The sequence below is a fragment of the Taudactylus pleione genome, unplaced genomic scaffold (assembly GCF_031769625.1).
Source record: "Taudactylus pleione unplaced genomic scaffold, aTauple2 ptg000082l, whole genome shotgun sequence".
NCBI lineage: Eukaryota > Metazoa > Chordata > Amphibia > Anura > Myobatrachidae > Taudactylus > Taudactylus pleione.
Genome location: NW_028284484.1, coordinates 4,669,872 through 4,695,614, shown reverse-complemented (window position 1 = coordinate 4,695,614; position 25,743 = coordinate 4,669,872). Strand labels below are relative to the sequence as shown.

The 25,743-nt window shown below is 45.1% G+C and overlaps 1 protein-coding gene and 1 pseudogene across 2 annotated transcripts in view; both read left to right on the top strand.

The window, feature by feature from the left end:
• Positions 1–946: 946 nt before the first annotated feature.
• The window catches only part of RER1 (retention in endoplasmic reticulum sorting receptor 1), a 38,792-nt gene continuing 13,995 nt past the window's right edge, over positions 947–25,743 (top strand). Inside the window, exons 1-2 of one of the 2 annotated variants that reach the window (XM_088468199.1) lie at positions 947–1,034; positions 22,402–22,489. In XM_088468199.1, the coding sequence (XP_088324325.1) occupies positions 22,409–22,489 (81 nt within the window). In that variant the 5' untranslated portion in view covers positions 947–1,034; positions 22,402–22,408. Of the gene's footprint in view, positions 1,035–1,126; positions 1,341–22,401; positions 22,490–25,743 lie in introns of those variants that run through there. The other variant, XM_088468198.1, reaches the window with a different exon arrangement.
• Positions 6,541–6,659, top strand: LOC148532182 (5S ribosomal RNA; annotated as a pseudogene).

Here is a 25,743-nt window from a genome sequence, read left to right as displayed (position 1 = left end):
TGTCCCAACACCCCTGACATGAAGCTCCAGTCTATTCTGTCAAACGCCTTCTCAGCATCTGTAGACAACAAAATCGTTGGGGCATCCGTATTTGAGATGTGGTGAATGAGCGCTATAATTTTCTAGGTATTGTCCCTAGCTTCACGTCCAGGAACAAATCCTACTTGGTCATTATGAATAAGAGAAGGTAGGAAATGTTTCACTCTATTGGCAATAAGCTTGGCAAATAATTTAACATCGACGTTAAGCAGGGAGATTGGGTGGTAGCTGGGGTATAGGGAGGGGTCCTTGTCAACTTTGGGGATAACCGTTATGTGAGCCGCTACTGGGAACACTGTATGGGGGGGCCACTACTGGTGCACTGTACAGGGTGGGGCTGCTACTAGGGGTAATGCATAGTGGGGACTACTACTGGGGGTCATTGCATAAGGGGGGCTACTATTGGGGGCTCTGTATAGCAGGGCTTCTACTGGGGGAAATGCATAGGGGGAACCACTTCTGGGGGCACTGATTAAAGGGGCACTACATAGGGAGACCACTACTGGGGGCACTATATATGGGGACCACTACTGGGGGCACTGCATAAGGGGGGTGGCCGCTACTGGGGGCACTGCATAAGGGGGGTGGCTGCTACTGGGGGCACTGTACGGGGGGGTGGCCGCTACTGGGGGCACTGTACGGGGGGGGGTGGCCGCTACTGGGGCACTGTATTTGGGGGGGTGCTACTAGGGCACTGATTTCGATAATCAGAACCCGCTCATCCTAATAATTAGGAATGCACAGTTTATTAACCTTTAGGAATAGCAGAGGTATTATCATTATATAAATAGATGACACCTTGTTCACAGTATAGCACTGTACTATACACACACTACTACCACTATCTCTCTGACAGGCCAAAGTAATCTGCCATATTTGAGTTCATCGTCCGCTCGACGCTCTGCTGCTTCCGCCTGTCTGCCGGTGGGCTGGGACAGTGACGTGTAGCTTCAGGAGCTCTCAGCAGTTCCGAGTCGGACCAGAGAAGGCGGCAGGTAAGGAAAACGTGGGCCTCCCCCGGTGACCGAGCACACGGCACCGGCCACACAGCACCACATAACCAATTCTGTTGCTGCTACGTGACGGCTGTGCGCGCCGCGACTCCACGTTACCCCATGTCAGCGACCCTCGCCCTGCCTCGTCGGCATACCTTGCGAGAGGCGGAAGTGAGTTGGTCAGCTCCTAGGCATGCCGGGAACTGTAGTCCTAACAGCCGTTTCATTTATTGGTAACGTTGGCCCAAGGACTACAAGTCCCAGCTCCTCCAGCTTCATATCACCCTATTCTGTGTTCATTTCTCGGTAAGGCTATTGCTGATTATTATTTCTGATTCATGTCACCGACCTATATTCTTGTCATTCTTCTGTACCTGGATTGTTAGTAGGTGGGTGCCCCAGGAAGATAAACAGGAGGGCACATGTATGGTAGTGTCACTGCAAGGACCACCCAGGCATAGGACTGTCATAGGCTGCTGCAGACCCGTTTTCATCAACAGTCTTGTCATTATTTTCCAGCCTTTCATGTGTGTGTGATGCAGACTACTAGGCCTATGCTTTTACTATTTCATGCCCTTTTGCCCTTTATGCTGTAGCATTTGCAGGTGCTGTCAGGTCATCCTCATAACCTACACATGTTCAAAGTTGCAGTATTCTTACTGTTACCAATATGTAATGGGTGTATGTCCTATATATGTCATATTAACCGTAATCAAACGTGATTGATACACATCCCCCCCTTAACAGCCTTGTTGCTTTTGTTTCCCGCAGGTGCAAAAATGAGAGCATATCTACACTCTATAATAGCCTTGTTAAAGATACCGATTTTAGAGCCGTATTCAATTTGAGTGGATCCGCGATACTTTTCTGCCTCTTGGACTTTTCGCCTACATAGGGTGTTTTGTAGGCAGAAAAGTATCACGCGCGTGCCCGCGAATCACCGTATTCAGTTTGAAAGTACGCATAAACTGGACCCGGCGAAACTTGATCAGGCGGAAAGTACTGTCAGATTTGGGGAAATCAGCCTGACACCCCCAAAAGACTCTGACATAGGGGTTAGCAATAGTTACCCCCGATTTGGCTTGCTGAAGGTATTTGGTGTTTTTTAAACGGGCTCAATAGCTGCTAAATAGCGCTTTTGTATAAGTGGTGCAGAATAGTATTCAGGAGGTTTTTTTGCAGAAAATAACTTATCCCAGCAAATTTGTGGTACTTGAAAATGGGGGCCAGCATATTTAAAATTTGCTAAAGTTAAGTTGAAAAAAATCATGAAAAATCCACCTGCCGCAAGCCCCTGCAATGAAAAAAACACCTGGGGCATACTTGGGGACCCCCCCAGAGTCAAGTTCGCTAGTTTTTATCTTTGTCCCCCAACATTTATTTTTTTTGCCCCCAAATGCAAAGTGATTTTTTTGGGGTGTTCTGTGTTTTTTTTTTTTTTTACACAGTTTACTTTTGGGGGACTGTCTGAAGGCTGCACGGGGGTTTCCGCAATGTTGAGCCAAAAAACCCCAATTCTGCACTTTTTTCTGCCTGCTATTCATAGGCGAAACTTTTCCGCCTATTACATTGCATTGACTTTCCGCCTATGCAGAAAGTCTTTCAAATTGAATACGGCGATACTTTTCCGCCTGGCGAAATGACGTCATCGGCGAAACTCTTCTGCGGATTTTTGCCTCAAATTGAATACGGGCCATAATCTGAAATATTATCGAGCTACATAGCAGGACTTCAAATTGCTGCAAGAGTAAAGTGTGACATTTATTTCCAGGGAAAAACAGATATAGCTTGGCTAGGTACACTTTATAAGATACAGGGATCGGAATGATATATGGCGCGGATCGTATAAAGTGTGAACGACAGTCGTTTATCGCATCGTCACGTCTGCTGTGTGTTGCACAACAGATGGGATGATGTAATGAACGACACCATGCTGCTACATGCAGCATGTAACAATGGGCCTGATTCAGACCCGGTCGCAAACGCTGAGCACGCGCAACCGGGTCGATGGTGGCCCACAGCGCATGCGCATGACGGAGCCGGTTCGCATGCGCGAGACCTGGCTAGCGACGGGCACTCCGTCGCTCCGGGTCTCGCAACAAAGGGGACGAGCTGTCGATGTTGAGTTACAGCTCACCCCCTTTGGTGGGTGGGCCGGGGGGGTGGCTGCCCAAACAGGCGTTCCCATGAGAATGCATGTCGTTTGGGGGCGGCCGCACTGACATCACAAGTGATGTCAGTGAAGAGCTTCTGGCTCTTTTAGAGCCAAAAGCTCGCTGGGCTTGCGGCCACGAGACCCTACCACAAGGGTCTCGTCGCAAGCCCGATGGTCTTGACCATCGCTACCATCATCATGGCCGCCATCGACCCGGTTAGAGCGGCCAGGAAGCCGTTCTAAGAAAAAAAAAAAGCAAAAAGCCCGGCCCTGATTCAGAGCGAGCGGCTCTGAATCAGGCCCAATATTCACACCGTTGTACACCGGATTGTGTATGTGTGCTAGTGTTCATTCTAGCACCCTGCACCTGTCACAACCCGTGCAGTTCCTCTTCCCTGTCTGGGGTGTCACACTCTGCTCTGGTGCTTCTAGCACACTCAGTTAATGCAACAAACCTCTGAGATACAGACCAGAGTGTGCTAGAAGCACCAGAGCAGAGTGTGACAACCCAGACAGGAAAGAGGAACAGCACGGCTTGTGACAGGTGCAGGGTGATAGAATGAACACTACGTACGACGCGCATGATATATCGTTACACTGAGTTGTTCTGTCGCTGAATACATGCGTTTGGTAACATTTTCAGGATACTTTTTTCCTGCATTGTTAGTGTATAACTAAACGCCCGCACACTGCGCTCTGCACATGTTTTGTGGGAATTGACTAACTTAGTGGATGTTGTACCAGTGGAAAATTTGTTTTTTATTTTTGTTTATTTCACGAAAGCAGTGAATTGATATATACATGCTTAACTTAGTAACATTACATATTGTGCTAAATTCATGCCACCTAGCAGTGTCTAGTATATTTTGCTCATCATTGGGCAGCATATTGAATTTATTGGTGTTTATCATGCTATACACCGTTCCTAGTATGTTACTCCTCTGAAGATCATTCAACAACTAAGAGCCAAATCAGACGGTAAACCGCTCATTTTAGTTACTAAAAAAAAAAAAGACCTTTTTCTAGTGAATAGCATTCAAAATAGATTTGTTCTTGGGTACAGTACATCTGACGTTAGGTTGTGAGTGCTATAATCTATCATCACCTATCCTTATTTATTATTACCAGTAAATAATAGTGCACACATATTCCACAGTGCTTTACAGAGAATATTTGGCCATTCACATTAGTCCCTGCCCCAGTGGAGCTTACTATCTATATTCCCTACCACATGCTCACACACATACGCACTAGGGTTAATTTTTGTTGGGAGCCAATTAACCTACCTGTATATTTTTGGAGTGTGGAAGGAAACCGGAGTACCTGGAGGAAACCCACGCAAGCACAGAGAGAATATACAAACTCCATCAGGTTGGGCCGAGGTGGGATACGAACCCACAACCTCAGTGCTGTGAGGCAGTAATGCTAACCATTACACCGTCTGTGCTGTCCTATCCTAGGACATGTCATGGGACGCAGAAGTCACAAAGTTAGTGCAATACCCTGACAGTCTTGGTAATTTTGGTACAGTTGGCAATTAATCTTGCCTGAAATTTAAAAGCATTTTACAAGACTTTGAGGGGAATTCAATTGTTTCTCACGTCTAAAGTGACCGGGAGCTATACAGTTGTTTTGGGCACCCATCACTTACTTACATCTGTACTTGCATTAGATCAGTCAAAACAAATGATGGTTATAGTTGGCTGCACATTTGCACTTGGTTAGCATATAACCCCCTCTGATAAAACAGGATGTAGTCTAAGATTTTATTTTCTCTTCAACCAAGTTTTTATTGAGGCTGCTTAAGTACAAATGAATGGTGTACAGTGGCATGAGCATACATAAACTTCACAAGTTACATGTATACAGTATTTATGCAAGGTGAACATCACACACATATCAAGACTCAGGGGTCAATTCAGTTAGACGTGAGGGGGCGATTTGATGTTGCAGCAGCACAGAAACAACGGCACCTGAACTCTCCCTCCTCGCGGCCCAAGCTCATCACGGACTTGTGTTTTTTTTTAATGAAGCACTTTGCGTTTGCGAACAAAAACAGCGAGGTCAGAGCTACAGTAAGTGCGGCATATGACTGCTCTTACTCACTTGGTGAGCCTCCTTGCGGCTAATTAAATTGACCACTATTTCTCTTTCATCCACTAGGGGACACTGGAGGTGCTTACGCTGGGGTATAAAGGCGTGGATAACTGGAGCTGGCACTAATTAATTCAAAAGTGTGAAGCTCCTCCCCCTCTATTCCCCACCAGCCCTCAGTTTAGAAAATGTGCCCTAGGAGCTGGTCACTACAGGCTGTGCTCCAGCAATACATTTAATTTTATTTATTTATTAAATATTTTATGCATCTTTTACACTACAGGTACCCTTCGCTACCTGGTTTTTTAATATGAAAATAAAAATCAGGAAGGAGTGCACAGGGCTTTTTCTAAAAGCACCTGACAGCTCCTTATCGCCCCAGCAAGCCTTCACACAGCATGAAGCTAAAGAAGAGAAGGCTTTGCTGCATGGAGAGAGAGACTTCAGGGACACGCAGTGAGTAACAGTTGTGCATTCCCCGGCCCCCTACACGCTGCCCGGCCCTGACACAGCTTAATAAGCTGTGTCTGTTGTTATTAGAATAGCGCTTCAGCGCGGCTCCCGGCTCTAGCATTCCCCGCTTATGCCAGACAGTGTAGCGCGGAGGGGGAAGGTAATGCCGCTAATAGCAGCCATAATGGGAGCCCTTAGGGCATGTAGAAGGGGGCGGAGCATAGCCAGCGCGCGCGCTCTCTCCTCTACACGCGGCAGACAGCTGTGTAAAACAGCGTGCCTGCCGTTTTCTTCAATGAATAACTGCATCTCTCCCTGATTCAGGAGGTGTGCAGCATATGTAACAGAAGGCTGGATTCTCTTGCTCCAGGCATCCCTAGACTACAGGATCCTTCACAAAGAGGGCTGTGAGTGCTACTGGGGTGCATTTAGTAAAGAGCAGGGCATTTATTGCTATGGGAGGGTGTTTTCTCTCTTAATCAGCCTTCTGTCTCTGTATACTGTCTGCATCTATACAAGTATACTGTCTCCTTATTTCTGCACTGTCTATGTGGGTGATGTATAAATGTCTAAGGCTTCTCAAAAGACGTTTGTTTGTTCCAAGTGTAGCAACAAACAGACCAAGCCACATTTTATGGGCTCCACGTTAGGTGATGCTTGTTTAGTATGGACATTACTAACTCACCCACCCCTCCATGGGCTGCTGACATGGTAGGTGTTATGACAGAATTAAGGAGGCTCGTAAGTCTCATCCCCCCTGGGTGGCAGGGTTAACCAAGTCTCTAGGCAGCCTGGTACAGGTTAGCCTATGGCCACACCACCCTGAACACGCCCGATCTCGTCTGATCTTGGAAGCTAAGCAGGGTCAGGTCTGGTTAGTACTTGGATGGGAGACCGCCTGGGGATACCAGGTGCTGTAGACTTAAAATGGGTACCACTGCTACTATTCCCTTCACTTCCTACTCAGAAGCATCCTCTTATAACCGTCCTCCAATCAGAGGATTCGTAAGAGGTACTCCTCGCACATGAGGATACCGAGGAAGGTGAATTACAGGATGTTTTGAATGATGTCGGTCAAAACTTAGGATCTACCTCCACGGGGGTGGAACCTCTAATTCTGGCAGCAGGCGGGTCCTTAATGTACCTGAGGATATTGTTCCTGCTTCCCAGGAGTGTGAGTTATTCACTGAAACACCAAAAAGGTCGTCAGTTTTCCCGCTCTCAAAACAACTTCAACAGCAGTTTTCAGTGGCCTGGAAACATCAGGATAAGAGGTTCCAAAATTCCTCGTCGGTTCCCATCCAGCTATTTTCCGTCATCTATGATGGAAAAGTGGGAAACCCCCTACCCTGTTGATGCGTCTGTTTCCCGTCTCTCAAAAAAGGCTACGCTTCCAGTATGGGGGGCTACATTGCTGAAGGACCCTTCTGATCATAAGTTGGAGTCAAAGCTAAGGTGTATTTATACTGCAGCAGGGGCTCAGTTTAGACCTACGCTTATTACCGCCTGGGTTAACCAGGCTGTGGTTTGCTGGACTGATCAGTTCATTTCAGGTTTGGATCTACTAGCAGAACACATCTGTGAGTCTGCAGTTTATCTAGGAGAAGCATCTAAGTATATCAGTCAGTTCAATATCCGCTTATGCTATTTCTGGCTGCAGAGTCTTGGCAGGCCGACGTTACCTGGTTGCGTTCTTGGCAGGCCGACGCAGAATGCACTCTGGTGACATGCTTTTTGGGCCGGCATTAGATGGATATCTTGGGCCACTGGGGGTAAGTCTTCCTTCCTCCCTTCAACGGCTCTGGTTCCCAGGTGAACTTACAGAGGACGCTCGTTTCAGTCCTTTAGTGCGCCACAGACCTTTCGTGGTGGATCCCGAAGTGCTCCCACTCAGACAAGGGGTGGTAGAGGTCTACTACATACAGTTGCACGTAGATGGGAACCGATGCCAGCTGAGCAACAGGTGGCATGACGGTCTTCCGTCCCACCTGGGATCTCCTGCGGTGGGAGCTCGCTTATAGAATTTTCAACAAGTTTGAAACCAAACCTCTTCAGACCCATGGATTTGCAAACTGCTTTCCCTGAGGTACCAAATAAACTTTGAATTCTCCCCTCCAGCTCAGTTCGTCACTACGAGTCTGCAAATACCTACGGAAGGTTCTACAAGAGACTAGCCAGTCTCTAATAGTATCGGCTGTGATAGTTCCGGTTCCAGTGAATCAAGATGGGGTTTTAACTCAAACCTTTTTGTAGTGCCCAAACCGGATGGTTCGGTCAGACCCATCTTAAACTTCAAGTCCTTAAACCGGTACCTGAAGATGTATCGTTTTAAAATGGAGTCTCTTCAATCTGTCATAGCAAGCTTAGAACCAACGGAGTTCCTGATATCCCTGGATATCAAAGATTCATGTTCCAATTTGGGAACCGCATCGGGCCTTCCTGCGCTTTGCCATATTGCAAATTACTATCAGTTTCGGGCCTTGCCATTCGGATTATCCTCTGTTCCACGCATTTTCACCAAGATTATGTCAGTTATGATTGCTCATCTTCGGTAATCAGGACTGAACATAATTCCTTATTTGGGTGACCTATTAATCAAAGCTCCATCAGAATTTCTTCTCTTGGACCACACCTCACTGACTTACTGTATCATACTCTAATCACAGCACGGTTGGACAAATCTCATTCCATCCCAGAGACTTCTGTTTCTGGGGATAATTCTGGATACGGCATCACTGAGGATTTTCCTTCCGGAAGACAGAGCCCGGGATATCCGGTTGCTAGTTCAGTTCATTCTCAGACCAAAGAAGGTGTCCATGCTTCTTGGCGTCTTTTGGGGAAGATGATAGCTGCCTTCGAGACACTATAATTCAAATTTACTGATCTGTTTGAACCCGGTTACCAGTTTATCTCTCCTCTGGTGAACGCAATCTGGCAATCTCTTAGCAGTGGTCCTCGACTATCAATTTCAGGGTCGTTGGCCTCCTCTGCAACAACTGTGGCCCATAAAGGTGTTGGAACTCAGAGCGTTTTCCAATGCTCTCATAGAAGCAGCACAGTTCTGACATCTCTTCTGGTAAGAGTTCAGTCAGACAATGCGACAGCCGTTGCATACATCAACCGCCTGGGCGGGACTCGTAGTTGCATGGCCATGCGAGAAGTAACTTAGATTCTCAGGTGGGCTGAGAGTCAGTCGGCGATCCTGTCGGCAGCTTTCTTCCCGAGAGTAGACAACTGGGAAGCAGATTTCCTGAGTCGTCAGGATATCCATCCCGGGGGATGGAAGCTTCACCTAGACGTGTTTCAGGCTCTAGTACAGTGCTGGGGGGGTCATTCTCGGGCGGATCTTATAGCGTCTCGATTAAATCATCAGCTCCCGGTATACGTGTCACGGACTCTGTATCCGCAGGCGGTCAACGCTCTGACAGTGCCGTGGACTTACAACTTCGTTACCGGTTTCCTCCGATTACACTTCTTCCTCGTATACTAAGAATAAAACACAAGTCGGCCTCACTCATTCTCGTGGCTACGAAATGGCCTTGGTGTAATTGGTTTTCGGACCTTTGGTCCCTCTTGGCAGACGAGCTGTGGCCCCTTCCTCTTCACCCGGACCTTCTGTTGCAGGGTCTTTTCGCACAACCCAACTTAGCACAGCTGTGTTGATGGGGTGGCTCTTGAGACCGATATTTTAAGACGCAGAGGCATCCCAGACTCTATTATTCCCACCATGCTTCGCGCCAGAAAGCCTGTTTCGGCTGCGCATTATCATAGCATCTGGTGATCTTATATTTCATGGTGTTCCGGTTGGGGCCTTCCGTCTAGGACTTATTGATTATCCCTGTTTTTGTTTCTTCTCCAGATGGGATTAGATTCTGGCCTTCACCTTGGAACTCTAAAAGGGCAGGTTTCTGCTCTTTCCATTTTCTTTAAAGGAAATTGGCTCTCATTCCTGTGTGCAGACGTTTCTTCAGGGGGTCTTGTGTGTGCAGCCTCCTTTTGTGCCTCCAATAGCACCCTGTTATTTGATCTTGGTACTCTGGTCTTGTCAGTCTTCCATGTTTGATATTAAGTTTTTGTCTTGGAAGACAGTACTCCTCCTCACTTTGGGCTTCGGCTCACAGCCTCGGAATTGGGGGTTCTGTCCTATAAGCTTCCTTACCTTGTGTTTCATGAGGGTGGGGCGGAACTCAGGACAGTAGCCGCTTTCCTTCCTAAGGTGGTGTCGGCTTTCCACATAAACCAACCTATTGTGGTGCTTTCTTTCGTAGAGGATTCTGGTGTTCCTTCTACCCTGGTGGTTGTTCGAGCTTTTCACATTTGTTTCTTGGACGGTGTCCCTCCGCAGACCGGAGGCTCTTTCTGTTCTCTATGATGCTGTTCGGAGGGCTTGGCCAGCTTCCAAAACAGATGTTGGCTCGTTGGTTTATACTGACTATCCGTCAGGCTTATGTCAACAATGAGTCGGCCTCCTTGGTCTTTTTCGGCTCCTTCCACACGTTCTGTGGGTGCGTCGCGGGTGGCCGGTAGAGGTGCCTCCACCTTGTAATTGTGCTGTGATACCACTTGGTCTTCTGTTCACGTTTTTGAAGTTTTACAGATTTGATACGTTTGCGGCTTCAGCATCAAGTTTTGGCTGCCTTGTTCTGCAGGTTTCCTCAGAGTGCACCCGCCCGTAGGGAAAACTTTGGGACGTCCCCAGTGTAAGCACCTCCAGTGTCCCCTAGTGGATGAAAGAGAAAATGGGATTTTGGTAATTACCGGTAAATCCTTTTCTCTGATTCCACAGGGGACACTGGACGCCCACCTCAGCGCTCTTCGCCTGCCTGTTAGTTCCGTATGTTGTATGGTTTTGTTGTTGTGTGATATTTCTCCTTTTCACTCCTATTGTTCTCTCGGTCTTCATTTTCTAAACTGAGGGCTGGTGGGGAATAGAGGGGGAGGAGCTTCACACTTTTGAATTAATTAGTGCCAGCTCCAGTTATCCACGCCTCTATACCCCAGCGTAAGCACCTCCAGTGTCCCCTGTGGAATCAGAGAAAAGGATTTACCGGTAATTACCAAAATCCCATTATAACGCCATGCTCTCAATAACAAATTCTGAATGTCATGAGAGAGTGGAAGAAAGATAGGGAGATAGGGTGGAGATTTGGGAAGGGGCTCACTACCTGTGGCTTGGAGATCATAGTATCTGGAGTGTATCCTGGAGGTGTCATGCCTTTGATGCAAAAATGTAAGGTGTGCTAATGGCTCCAATGACCTTTTACATATTTGCTGCTATATGTGGTGGCACATGGCTGCATTTTTTTCAGGCGCTGTCAACAAAACTCAACTCGGTTAACTTGAGTTCACAGCAAACTTATAGTGTGGAGGTTTTTTTTCAGTGATTGTAATCCCCTCCCCCTAAGTTTGATATGCAGTGTCGCTGGCCACTTCCTAATGCATATGGCTAACCTGTCTAACATGTATAACTCCAGTACAGTAAATGCATTGGCAAAAATGTAGCACATCACATTTCAAATCCAAGAAACAAAAGTGAAAGAGCCCCAGGAAACCTTTTAGTTAATTCTTTGTATGTGTGTGTTTTATGTGTCTGTCACTCAGCTTCACACTAACTGAACGGGTTGGATACAGGATGCCGGCGCTCAGGGTCCTGCTGGTCAGAATCCCAACACTGACATCACAACATGGATGAAACCTACCCCTCCCTCCCCACATCCTCGTCCCCCCCTAGTATCTAACCCCAACCCTCCCCCTAACCCCACTACTTACCATCGGGATGCCGGTGCCGGGATTCTGGTTGGTGTCGGGATTCCAACCCCGGCATCCCGACACCTGGGATAACTACATCCCAACTGAATATACTTTAATGGGGATACTCACCTAAACAGTTATTCTATTTGTACTGGAGAAAGCCGTTTCTGACATGATCCATACCTGTCACTGCTGAATAATGAGAATGATTGATATGGTAGAAAACTGAATGTATAGTTCTTATTGAAATATTATTTTCATCATTAAAAGCCTACCTAACAATCCAACATAGCATTTCACTACATAGACCAGTGATTCCCAACCTCGGTCCTCAAGGCACACTATCAGTCCTGGTTTTATTGATATCCATGCTTAAGCACAGATGGTTAAATCAAAATAACCTAGGTACTAATTAAGTCACCTGTGCTCAACTATGGCTCTCCTTAAAACCTGGACTGTTAGTGTGCCTTGAGGACCGTGGTTGGGAACCCCTGACATAGACCTACAAACGTGGCCATGAGATATTAGTGTTGTAGAATGACTTGCTACTGTCATGCAATCCTGCTGGCGATGTTGCATTCTTGTTTTGGCACCCAATGAATGAAGGAACACACGTATTTAAACTATTTTACATATTTCACTTTCAAACTATACAATATTAAGCCACACAAACACAGGAGTTCTTTTTATAGGGAAGGATCCATGTGCTTTAACGCTGACAGTCCAAAAAAATAATATAAGTACACAAACCCCTTCTGAAAAGTCTTCACTTTGATGCCTGCAGAGCTCAAAAGCGTTTACGCTAGCTCACATGTAATGGAGTTTTAGGGGAAAGGTCTTGAAACCCAGCTGATTGTGACTGCCTGTATACAGTATATGGAGTGTTTCATGTTGTAGATACATTTTTGATTGTGCACAATATACACCTGTCCGTCACTCAGCCAAAATGAAGCATTTCCTAGACCTTTGGGCCATTGCAAAATATGAACCTCCATCCACCCCACATATATAAATAATGTAATGTATTTATCTTAATGGGCATCAATGTAGTGATTCAAGGCCAACTTCAATGGGACCGAGTTACCTTTATGGCAAATTTCAGAAAAGGAAAATTTTTAAAGCCTCTACACAGGGACATGTCTCTGTGATGAAAGTGGTGCCTGTTTTACAAAGCATATACAGTACACTAATAAATGCCATGGTTTTGCCCGGTGAGACTAGATGGTCCACCGAGCCCACATCAAGGTGTGTGTCTCTACGCCATTTTCGGTAGATACCTCCACAAATTAAAAGTGCTCCTACTGTAGGTGTGGATCGAGGGGAAAATAAATGAAGATATTAATTTCACAAAGGCACTGAATAAGCAAAACACCCAGACCTAGAACAGCAGGACATGAGGAGAATGGCTGAAGGTTGGCCACTGGCTGTCTCAAGGCAGTTCTCATGGGGCAGCACAGACTGTGTAATGGTTAGCGTCACTGCCTCACAGCACTGAGGTCATGGGTTCGATTCCCAACCCGGCCCTACCTGTGCGGAGTTTGTATATTCTCCCTGTGCTTGCGTGGCTTTCCTCCAGCTACTCCAGTTTCCTCCCACACCCCAAAAATATACTGGTAGGTTAATTGGCTCCCAACACAAATTAACCCTAGTGTGTATATGTGTGCGCATGTGATAGGGAATATAGATTGTAAGCTCATACATGCTGACTATCTGGCTGCCCCTTCCGGGAGAGAGCAGCCAGATCGGCATTACTGGGGGGGCGTGGTCAGCAGACGGGGGCAGGGCCAGCAAGATGAGAAGTTTTTGCGGGCGGAGCCACGCGAGCACGTCATTTTGGCCCCGCCCCCCCTACACACTGCCGATATTACAGGCAGTGTGAAGCGGGGGGCGGTGCCAAAATGACGCGAATCGCGTCACCACCCCCCCTTCACTGTCGGGAGACTTGCGGTGGGACAGGAGGGGTCGGCGGTGGGACAGGAGGGGTCTGCGGCAGCCGGGAGACTTGCCTGCCATCTCGGGAGGTCGGGAGCGGCACCCGATTTTCGGGAGGCTCCCGACCAAATCTGGAGGGTAGGCAAGTATATGTAAGCTCCACGGGGACAGGGACTGATGTGAATGGCCAAATATTCTCTGTAAAGCGCTGCGGAATATGTGTGCGCTATATAAATAACTGGTAATAAATAAATGGCCAGTTCCATAATGGTTACTTACAGGATTAACCTGTTTGTTACTTGTGGGTTGCTCTGAGAAGATTAATAGGGAATTATTTCCCAGTATATTGCAGGTATCCATGGTTTTGAGCTACTGTTGCCAAATCTTCTAAACTCACAAGGGAAGAGAAAGACTAGACTAGTTTCCCAAACTCTGCCAGTACAGACCAGGTTTTAAGGATCAAAGCTTGAACACAGGTGACTTAATGATTTAACCATCTGGACTCAATCATGGTTATCCTTTAAACGTGGACTGTAATGGTGGAGTTTGGGAAACCCTGGACTAAACTATAGTATCGTTCTCATTTCATTTGGTTCATGTCACCAGGATTCTCCAGCACAAAAGAAAATATTTAAAAAAACAACTTTAATATATATTTTTTGGGGCTTTATTGTGTTCTTAATGGGCTTGTTTTTGCGCCAGTGAATTTGTGGCCTATGTTGCATGTTAAGCAAACATTACAACTATGAAATTTATTTTGACCTTTTCATTGCCTATTTTAAAGGGAGATTGTCACCGATATAGCAGTGTGTGTACCTGTGAAGAGACGTGTTGATATACTGTGTGTTTCTTGCATTTGTGTGTGTTATTTGTTAAGGTGGCACATCCACTAGCAGACATAGAAATGACTGCACGATTACGGCATTGTAATCGTGCAGTCGTTTCTCAGTCTGTGCTGTGCCTACACTGAACGATCAGTGTAGGGGATCAGTCATCCCCTAACATGCTCAACCTGACGTTATCGTCAGGTTGACCAGCAGGTTTGGGCGATGATTGATGTCGGAAACGACCAGCGGGAGCGCACATCGCTAGTCGTTTCTGACATTAATGTGCACGATTACTGAGTGATTGCATGATTACGATATTGCAATCTTGTAATCGCTCAGTAATGTCGCATAGTGGATACGCGGCATTAGACTAGCTGTCTATCTTTGTAGCTCTTCCTCAGCAGCAATAGAAACATATTTTGATATGGACTTGTAACTTGCCCAAAGTGGTATACATTTTTATAGGCTAACCTCAGGTCTGGAACAATGTAGAACCAGCATTTTATCAGCCTGATGTGGCCATGTATCTCAGCAAGTAATATAGTATTATTAGCCTCAGTGATGTCATTAGTACATAATGAACTGACAGACTCCATTCTCATGAATGTTGGTTCAAATGCAATAACTGGCTGCATTAGGTGCAGGTGAGGAGTACACTTAGGGGCCTATTTATCAACGAATTTTATCATACGCAACGAGTGATAAATCGTTGCGTATGATAAATCAACTCCAACTGTAATTTTTCAAGCAGATGACAGGAGCTGATTGGCTGAAGCACCATTATCATAAGCAACGAGTTTTATTACTCGTTGCAAATGATAAAACTTGTTGATAAATAGGCCCCTAAGTGTGTTGGGAGTGACGAAGCAAGCCTTAGGCTGGGTACACACCTGAACGATATCGGCCCGGATTGGCTGATACTGAAAAACAAATCGGGCATATCGTGCAGTGTGTATGCCCGATTTGCGCTCTCATGCGGTCGCATCCAGTATCGTGTGATTGACTGTGCTGGACAGTCACTCACACGATATAACAAGTCAGGCTGTACATATTAATGAAGGACAGAACAGTGATTGTTCCGTCGTTCATTAAATCTTTTAAGAGTGTACCGGCAATCATGCGATGTCCAGGGTGAAGGCAAATTGCCCTGAACTTCGGCATGATTGCTGGTCGTTTAGGTGTGTACCCAGCCTTAGTCCCTCATCATTTACACCTGCATATACCTGTCCAAAATTTTTACACTTCCACCTACCTGTCCCGCATAATTTATTTATTACCAGTTATTTATAGAACGCACACATATTTTGCAGCGCTTTACAGAGAATATTTTCTCCAGTTACATCAGTCCCTGCTTACAATCTATAGTCCCTACCACATGTACAGTGTAAATGGAATATTTTCCCTACCAATGTGAATGAAATATTTTGTCCATTCACTTACAATTTATATTCTCTACCACATGTACACGCACATACTTACACACTAGTGTTAATTTTTTTTTTTTTTTGGGAGACAATATTTTGGAGTGGTAGAGGAAACCGGAGTACCCGGTGGAAACCCACGCTGGCACAGGGAGAATATACAAACTCCACACATTTAGGGCCATTGTGGGAATAAAACCCACAAGCTCAGTGTTGTGAGGCAGTAATGCTAACCATTACATTGTCTGTCTGTGCTGCCTCCACCTCCCCCTCCCCATACCTGGCCAACATCATTTACACCTCCCCATACCTGGCCAACATCATTTACACCTCCCCATACCTGGCCAACATCATTTACACCTCCCCATACCTGTCCCACATCATTTACACCTCCCCATACATGTCCCACATCATTTACACCTCCACATGTACCTGTCCCACATAATTTACACCTCCACATGTACCTGTCCCACATAATTTACACCTCCACATACCTGTCCTACATCATTTACACCTCCCCATACCTGTCCCACATCATTTACACCTCCCCATACCTGTCCCACATCATTTACACCTCCCCATACCTGTCCCACATCATTTACACCTCCCCATACCTGTCCCACATCATTTACACCTCCACATGTACCTGTCCCACATCATTTACACCTCCACATGTACCTGTCCCACATCATTTACACCTCCACATGTACCTGTCCCACATCATTTACACCTCCACATGTACCTGTCCCACATCATTTACACCTCCACATGTACCTGTCCCACATCATTTACACCTCCCCATACCTGTCCCACATCATTTACACCTCCCCATACCTGTCCCACATCATTTACACCTCCACATGTACCTGTCCTACATTATTTACACCTCCCCATACCTGTCCTACATCATTTACACCTCCACATGTACCTGTCCTACATTATTTACACCTCCCCATACCTGTCCCACATCATTTACACCTCCACATGTACCTGTCCCACATCATTTACACCTCCACATACCTGTCCTACATCATTTACACCTATCCATACCTGTCCTACATCATTTACACCTATCCATACCTGTCCTACATTATTTACACCTCCACATACCTGTCCTTCAGCATTTACACCTCCACATACCTGTCCCACATCATTTATACCTCCACATACCTGTCCTACATCATTTACACCTCCACGTACCTGTCCTTCAGCATTTACACCTCCCCATACCTGTCTCACATCATTTACACCTCCACATACCTGTCCACATCATTTATACCTCCCCATACCTGTCCCTCATCATTTACACCTCCACATACCTGTCCCTCATCATTTACACCTTCCCATACCTGTACCTCATCATTTACACCTCCACATACCTGTCCCTCATCATTTACACCTTCCCATACCTGTACCTCATCATTTACACCTCCACATACCTGTCCCTCATCATTTACACCTCCACATACCTGTCCCACATCATTTATACCTCCACATACCTGTCCTACATCATTTACACCTCCACGTACCTGTCCTTCAGCATTTACACCTCCCCATACCTGTCTCACATCATTTACACCTCCACATACCTGTCCACATCATTTACACCTCCCCATACCTGTCTCACATCATTTACACCTCCACATACCTGTCCACATCATTTACACCTCCACATACCTGTCCCTCATCATTTACACCTTCCCATACCTGTCCCTCATCATTTACACCTCCACATGTACTGTCTCACATCATTTTCAGCTATTATTGAGCTTTTTAGAGAAATTCACCTGAAAACAGACATGTATGTTCTGATCAAAGTATGCTATTTAATCCCCTCCAAGTGCATGATTATTCATTGGGAGGGGTGTACCAGAGGTTCTGCTCTCTGTCCCGACATGTTTAATGTTTAACTTAAAATAAAGATGTTCCCTACCTTTTCTCCTGCACACGTTGATGCGCAAAAGAAAATTGGGAATTTCCTTCGAAAAATCTTTGCTAGTTTGGAATGTAATTGCAGATGCAATTCTGGATGTGAGTACACCTCACAGGACCCAACTCCCACCTAGTTGAATTGACCCTATAGATAGTAAGATGTTAAAGGCACAGAGTATTTTCCTATTAATTTGAAGTGTTCCCATTGACTTTATCTAATTATATATAGTTGACCCTCGCCACACAGTTGTAGCAGTCAATAAATATATGCATACCATTGTGCTAAACATAATAAAATAACTGCAATTATCTCTAGTACTTCTCTGTATGTACCATACATTCCCCTGACCTGGATTGCATGTAGAAGCCTTCTCAGTACATATTTGTGGTTGTACATTAGATGTAATGCATTAATGCTTCTTTAATAGTTGGCTAAACAGTAAATCACTTTCAGTTTCCTAATGGCTCACCACTTCAAGTGAGGATAATAATAATAATAGTTATTTATATAGAACTTTTCTCACAATAGGACTCAAAGTGCTTTACATTAGCATTTAGAAAAATGATAAACGTAAGTAATAATAAACAGCAAAAAACAAGCTAAGCATTTGGGTTGAATTTATTTTTTTTAAAGAAACTAAAGGGGCATTAGTGAAATCCATGAGGAGTAAACAGGTGAGTCTTGAGTCTATTTTTGTAGCATTGTAGAATGGAGGCCTCTCATACTGTGCAAGGAAGTAAGCTCCAGAGAGTCAAAGCTAAAAGCTCTGCCCCCCCAAATGAAATAGGGAGAGTCCAGGTACTGCAGAGTCTTTCATCTGCAGATTGGGGTTATACCCAATCGGAAGCATTAGTTATACCCAATCAGAAGCATTATTTGCTGCCTCATCACTTACCATTAAGTGCCCACCAACACAACAATGTAATCCTCCCCTGGCCATTTCCGACATCAATTATCGGCTGAACATGCCAGGCAATATGCCGATAACGACAGATTGGTCATGTTCAGTGTAGGCACTGCAGGGGATGAGGTACGAGTACGATGTCCTAATCGTACTGTCGTTACCACATCTGCTACTGGATGTGCGCCTTTACAGTTCTTGCCTCATGTATGTCACATGTAAGATCCTTATTGGAATATTTAATAAAACATTTGATTGTTTACCTTTGAAAATATTGATTCTCCAGTACTTGAAAACAATTCTATTTCTATGTGTGTAGCAGGTGAAACAATATGGGGTAATTCAATTAGCTGTGAGCTTTGCCCAGTGTCTTAATTACCCGCAGTGGGAGATTTACCCAGCAGGGTTTACCCCACGCGTTAAACTTCAGAGGTGGACTCCTGGTGCTGCGAGGAAAAGTCAGCGAGAGAAGGCATCCTCTGGGGCTTAACGCTGGGGGGGGAAAACCCATTGATTCCGCACTTTACGTGGAATCAGTGGGTTAGTGTGCGTTAACCCCTGATATACTGTGCTGGAAAATGCTATTTCATTGAATAGCATTGCTCTGCATGGCGCAAGTAATTAGCCAAGGGTAAACCTCGCAGCTAATTAACTTCCACCCAATGGATGAAATAGATTTTGTGCATACTCTGTATATGGGGGGAATTCTGTTACAGGCGATGTGCTGCCGAGCATTTTGGCAGTGCTCGGCTACACAAGTTGGCCAGTTACAGTACCGACAACATTGCAAGTTTTGTTGCTCACCTCTATGAGGTGCGAGGCACAAGTTGCGACGTGGATGGACCCAGTGTGCCAGACCTGCACATTGCGTCCATCTTGTTGAGAGGAATTTCCCCAGTAAGTTTTATCATATTAGATTTTTCTTACAATCTTGCATTTATTTTTGAATGTGAAAAGATCTTTTGATTGAAATTCATCATCATTGCATGTGTTTTGGGTACCTTTAGGTCATCTTAATGTGTACATGTCTTTAGCTGCATACACACACAACGATTTTCTGTCAGATTTTCTAAAGTGTAATGAACGATTTTTTTTTTTTTTAACTACAAATTATTTTGCATATTCCCTTATTGAAAATCGTTCAGTTGGTCAGTCTGACTGAACTACAAACTACAAACATGAATAGTGTTCACTCTAGCTCCGGCGGCAGGCAGGGCACCGGAGCCAGAGAGGGCACCTTTGTGCGTGTGCCTGAAAAGGGGGCATGGTCATTGAAAAGGGGGCCTGTCTATAAGACACGTCCCCTTTTCGTCACTCTTGGGTGCGTGCCCGGCACTTACAGACACGCCGGGCGGCCCCCAAGCGCTGCAGACAGGGAGAATAGATGCCAGGCGCATGCGCCCGGCGTCTATTCTCCGCCCGGCGTCTATTCTCCGGCGGTGACCGGGTCACCGCACATTTCTCCATCCACGGGACACTGCGACCCACGGGTGAAGATGGCACCCGCAGGCTGTGAGGGCAGGGCGCTTTTTGCTCTCCATCGTTTTAACTGAAAGTGAACAATTTTTTCAACGATTGAACGATAAACGATATTGTTAACGATAATCGTTCAAAAAAATCGTGTGTGTATGCACCTTTAGTAATGACCTCTGAACTATGGCTGCTGTGTGCCCATTGCTGCATCAGTTAGTAGGTATACCGTTATATGTAGTATGATCTGTGCGAATAGTGGTGTCATTTATTAAGCTCTGCTCAAGAAGCAAATGTATGTGACAACATTTATATTACAGTATATCTGCTCATTATTACATACAGTCTGAAAACGTCCCCACCTTGTGATCTGATGCCAAACAGAGATTTGCATGAGACCAAACTTGTTTGTGGATATATTACAAATATTTAGTTTCAGGGCTTTGCTGTTTGCTAGGGCTGCTATCATGGTATGTCTGTATCACCATAGCAGTACATCGGCTCCTCTTCTATTTTATTGTGTGTGTTTAGTGTAAATAGTTCCTGTATTACTGTTTGTATATATTTCCCAACATGGAAAGCTGTAGTTGTGGTTACTGTAGTTTTTCCTTGACAAAGCATTGTCACTCTTCAGTTTGTTCTCTACAGAGTAATTGGCTTTTTTATCATTAATTAGCTGATATTATGCTGGTTAGCTCATGCAACTCAATCCAGGCTGACAGTATGACCACGTGAGAAGCTCTTGTAGAGACACAATGGACTTGCGTACACACAGGAGCCAGCGCAGAGTTCCATGCACGGCGGCTGTAATTGCCTCAGCATTGCATGCACAAAACTAAATTCATATATTTGTCTGTATTATTATCTTTTATTTTTATTGTACTACAAGGGTTCTGGTAATGGGACTACAGTGGACAATCTGTTACATGAGTACAGACTAATACAGACAAGTTAAATACATAATTACCGTGTGCAGAGTTGTACGCATGGGCGTAACTGGTTGAATATGCATCAAAGTATTGGATTTATTAATAAAATTATACCCTTGAAGTTTTAAGAAAACTACTTTTGTGTTTTTTGTTTTTTTTAGTTTTGTTATGCTTTAATAATGTTCCCATATGTGTAAGTGTTACTATCTCTATTCTGTTTTCTTTTTTTTTATTCAGTAAAAAGTTATTTTGTTGTAGTCTTCTTTATCCAAGGTGCCCCGAGAATATATGCATATTCAGTTAATTTACACCTGTCATAGTTAATGGTATTTTATGTTGCTGTCTGTCGTTTTTCCTATTCTCAATGGGCTCGATTCAATTGCCCGCGATGTAAATAGCGCCGGGCGATAGCTCCCGGAGCTATTCAATTGTGTGCTGTGTTTAGTCGGAGAATGCCTGTTCTCGTGACTAAACGCCCTGTTAAGGCGCGAGAACGGGCATTCCCCGACCTAACTTCCCGGCGCGATGCTGTTTTCCAGGCGCGATGGGCAGAAAACAGCCTCGCGCCTGGACTTTTGTCGGATCCCCAGAGGGGTGCGAGAAGAAATCCTTAGTCGGGGTTAGCAGCGCGGTGTATTGAATAGCTCCGGGAGCTGATTCCCGGAGCTATTCACTTCACGCAGCATAGAATCGAGCCCAAAGACCACACGCATGAAAAGAAGTTACTCTGGTTCCTCCCCTCAAGAAAAAAACTTCCATTACTCTAGCTTTATGTTTAGAGCATTGTTTCATGGCTACCTACGTTAGCTTGTTACTAGCTGAAATGATCCACTCTATCCTGCAGTGTCTTAACAGTACCAACGTAGGGCGCTATATACAGGTGGAGTTACTTAGTGTACGTGTTTCCTATAAACACTGGTTGCAGCCATTTTGCGAGCCTCTGATATTCAAGAGAATGCAGCTTATAGATTAACTGGAAACTAGTGACATCACTAGGAAATGAGACACATTATGATGTCACTAGTTCTTGGTGAGCTAATAGACTGGAAAATTGTTCAGCCCTCCAAATGGTTTTAGTTTTCCATGCACAAACATTTCAGATCAGTTGGTTGACCGAAAGAAGCTTATTCCAGATGTGAAAAAAAGTAGAGTATAACCTCAATTTCTGCTGAATGTCTGCAATAGAATGTGTAGTCTGGGCCACTGGTCTGATGTGTCTGTCTTTTTCCCAATACAGTAATTACTCATTCCACACTGCATATGTCAGTCCCAAAGATCAAATAAAGCCAGCAGCATTTGCCATCAATATATCAAAGTCACGGCTGGTGCTTGTTTATTCTTTGTCCATCTGCCTGGATCGGCGAATATGTCAAGAAGCCCCATTCAACACATAACTGCATGCACAGAATAGGTTTTACTGTGCATGTGCCGCTCTCCCTACCTCAGTGCTTGCTCCATTCCCTCCACTTTGTATAAATCCTTTTCCATGTTGTTTTCACAGATACAGAATGTCAGAAGGAGACAGTATTGGAGAATCGGTACATGGCAAGCCGTCGGTGGTATATCGCTTCTTCTCCAGGCTAGGGCAGGTAAAAGAAATGGAGATATATATATATATATATATATATATATATATATATATATATATATAAAATAAATAATGGAAATAATGTGTATAGTTTAAATAAAGTAATATCATGCTTGTCTGAGATGCTCTGTTCAGTATAATGCTTATTTTGACCACAAGGGGCACTGTTATGGTAGCTCTTGATCGTTTTGTTAAATGCATATAGCTTGAGAAGCTGTCATTATGCAGAATAATGTATGCAAATGTGTTTATCAACTAGTAATGGCAAAATAAAGTCGGTAGGCCCTTTTTACAAAGAACACAGATTATGTACGATCATGGTTGAGCAATTATTGCAACTGGGGAGCCACTTAGCAGGTTTTGGAGAACTATGCAGGGCCACACGTGGTGGACTGGACCTAAATGGCTGTAGGGTCACATTCCCCCACCAGCCCCACACCAGTAACTCTGTCCTTATGAAACCCCACATTTTTCTATCTGTACAAGTTACTTGCCCCCTCTCAACCCCATTACCCCTAGATTTGTATCTCAGTAGTCTGCACAGCTCATAACACTTTACCTAACTAGAATTACCCCATGGGCTTGAAGACTCTTATTCATGCAAGCATTTCCTTTGCTACAGGCCCAAAGCCTTTTAGTGTGTGAGTGAGATCCCTGATTCTATACATCCTGCCCCTGTCACTGCAGCAGTTTAGATCACAGCTAAACCCCTCAGACTACCCACTCTTTCCTCTCCTACTCAAATCTTCTTGTCGGTAGTGGATCGGCAGGTGTGTACACCCAATATGTCTGCGAATGATGTTGTTCAGACATATCAGACTGGCCCTGCAGCACAACCAATGTCAATATATCTTGCAGATATATCGGCACGTCTGCCTGTGTGTACTGGCGACTCGCCAAAGCCTGTGCACTAGCTGCAGATGTGTGCCCTGGTTTAAAAGGAAGAAGCGCCCTATGCAGCAGGTCAGTATGGAGATAGTTTTTTGGGGGGGTTCCCCCTCTAAAATACTGCTTAATGGTGAGAGTGAGGTTACTTAGGGACTACCTTTTATTACATTTGGTGTGCTTGAAGCAAAGTGCACCTATGAATGTGCTTTTCTGACTATGTTAAGTGACTGATGAAAAATGCGTCCCATTAAAAGCATAGTTGGTGTTTCTTCTAGGGTGAGCAGGGCAGCTGTCACTGAGGGGTACTGTTCTGTGCACGCGCCTGAACAAAGGGTGTTGTCACTAGAACAGGGGTGTGTCCTTGAGACGCGCCCCTTGTTGATCAATGTAAGGGGCGTGCCCAGCTCTCTGCTGCTCCCAAGCTCTCCCCGCACCATAAGGGCAGGGCGTGTTTCAGCGACTTCAAATCAGGCAGGGCGCGGATCCCAGTTGAAACAGCCTAGCGGGAACACTATTGGTTGAAAAATCACATCCTTTTGAGTGCGGAAATGGCTGTGAGCCCTTACTTATAGCCTGGAAATGTGTCCTCTACCCCATATCTATCTCATTTTAATAATTTATACCTTTCTCCAAAGAGACAAAAACTATGGAAGAGAAACCAGCACTCCATTTTACATTCAAAAAGGTTAATTTAATCCATCATCCAATATATAAAAAGATACAAGCCATCTAGGAGAATATGGAAGTCAAATACAGTGATACGTAGCAGAATGAAGCATGTTCATATCCATCAGAGGCCATCACCATTTAGCAGCCCAGCTTTGCCCCGACAGCTGTTTTGGTGTGGCATGCACTTTTTTTCAACTGATAGTCCTCTACCCCATATCTATCTCCTCTTAATAATATTGCTTCACAAAATTAAAACTTGCTTTTTGCACTGCTGCACAAAACAAGGGTCACCAAAGTGCCCAGTCCATGCTTGGCACTCTATCGCTGCATAAAGCCCAAACTCCTGCACAATGGGGCAAATCTGGGTGCATGTGTGGAAAACTACGTCTGCGCCACCCTAGAGAAATTTGCATTACGAAAACAACCTCTGGGGCAATTCCCTGCAGGAGAAACAGTCAGGCTCATCAACCATGCTAGGTCATGTTCAAACAGTGGCCAGACTTCACTGCCTGCTCACTTCTCACAACAGCCACCACCACTATACGCTAAAGACTTCTCTCATGGAATCCAAGTGTGATCTTAGAACTACTGTACACTTTACTAACTATACACCTGCTATTATATCATCCCAGGGCTGCAGAATAAGATTCTTGCTATGCCAATGCCTCACTGCCAGCCGCCCCCCTCTTTGTTTGATAGACTGGAAGGGGGAGGACTGTGAGAACGATCAGCTGCACAGACTTGTACAGCTGATGAAGATGGGGCAGGCTGTGATTGGAGAAATAGTTTCTCCGGCATGGCTGCCAAACGCTCAGTCGTAGTAATAATGGGCAGGGGACAGGAGAACTTCTAGGAGGGAGAAATGTTTGTAATCTGTTTACTGGTCCATTATCTACTCAAATAAGACATTGTGTGCATTTTGTAGTTGTTTGTATGTAGGCTTCCCCTTTCATTTGTGAAACGCAAAGAAATAATTTGAATTGGTTCTTAGCTATTCTGTCCTCCAGCACATATTATATGGTTATGCTGCTACTAGCTAAGCTGGCCTACAGAGCCGCATTTAGCAAAAGGGAAACATCCAGCATAAGGGGCAGTTTGGCACACCATGTTGCACTGCAGGGGGAGATAACTATACATTGCAGTGTAGCTGGCTAATAATTGTAAGCTACATTCAAGAGCAGCTGTTATTTTCCCTGCATGCAAAGAAAAATAAATAAAAATGTGCCTTGCAGCATGGTTTGTCCAGATGCAAATGATACACTCTTTACACAGATTTCTTCTGAGCCCACAGTATGTTTTTGCCATTATAAGCTTTCTGGGGCTAATACAGGGTTGTACACTGTTAGCATCTATACGCAGCTAAAATTTCCTAATGCAGTAGGAGGTGTCTGAGGACAAAAGACCCCAAATTGCATCGCAGATCCGAGTGATTTTTCGTGACTACTGGTGGCGGCATTGGCCATCAGAGTGAGGCTAAGGCTACACCGAACGGCTGTTGCAGCTGCACAGCCTAGGCCAGTAAATCTGCATCGGAAGACGCTGACCTTGGTACTCCCAGAAAATGGGGCGACGCACTCTCATTTTCGGGACACTCCCTTTCGCCACACATTCACCGACCCCAAACCAACGTAGCATGTCACTGTGGGTTAGGTGCACTGTGACCGTAGTCTCAGGAGGAGACCTGCACATACGCAGTAC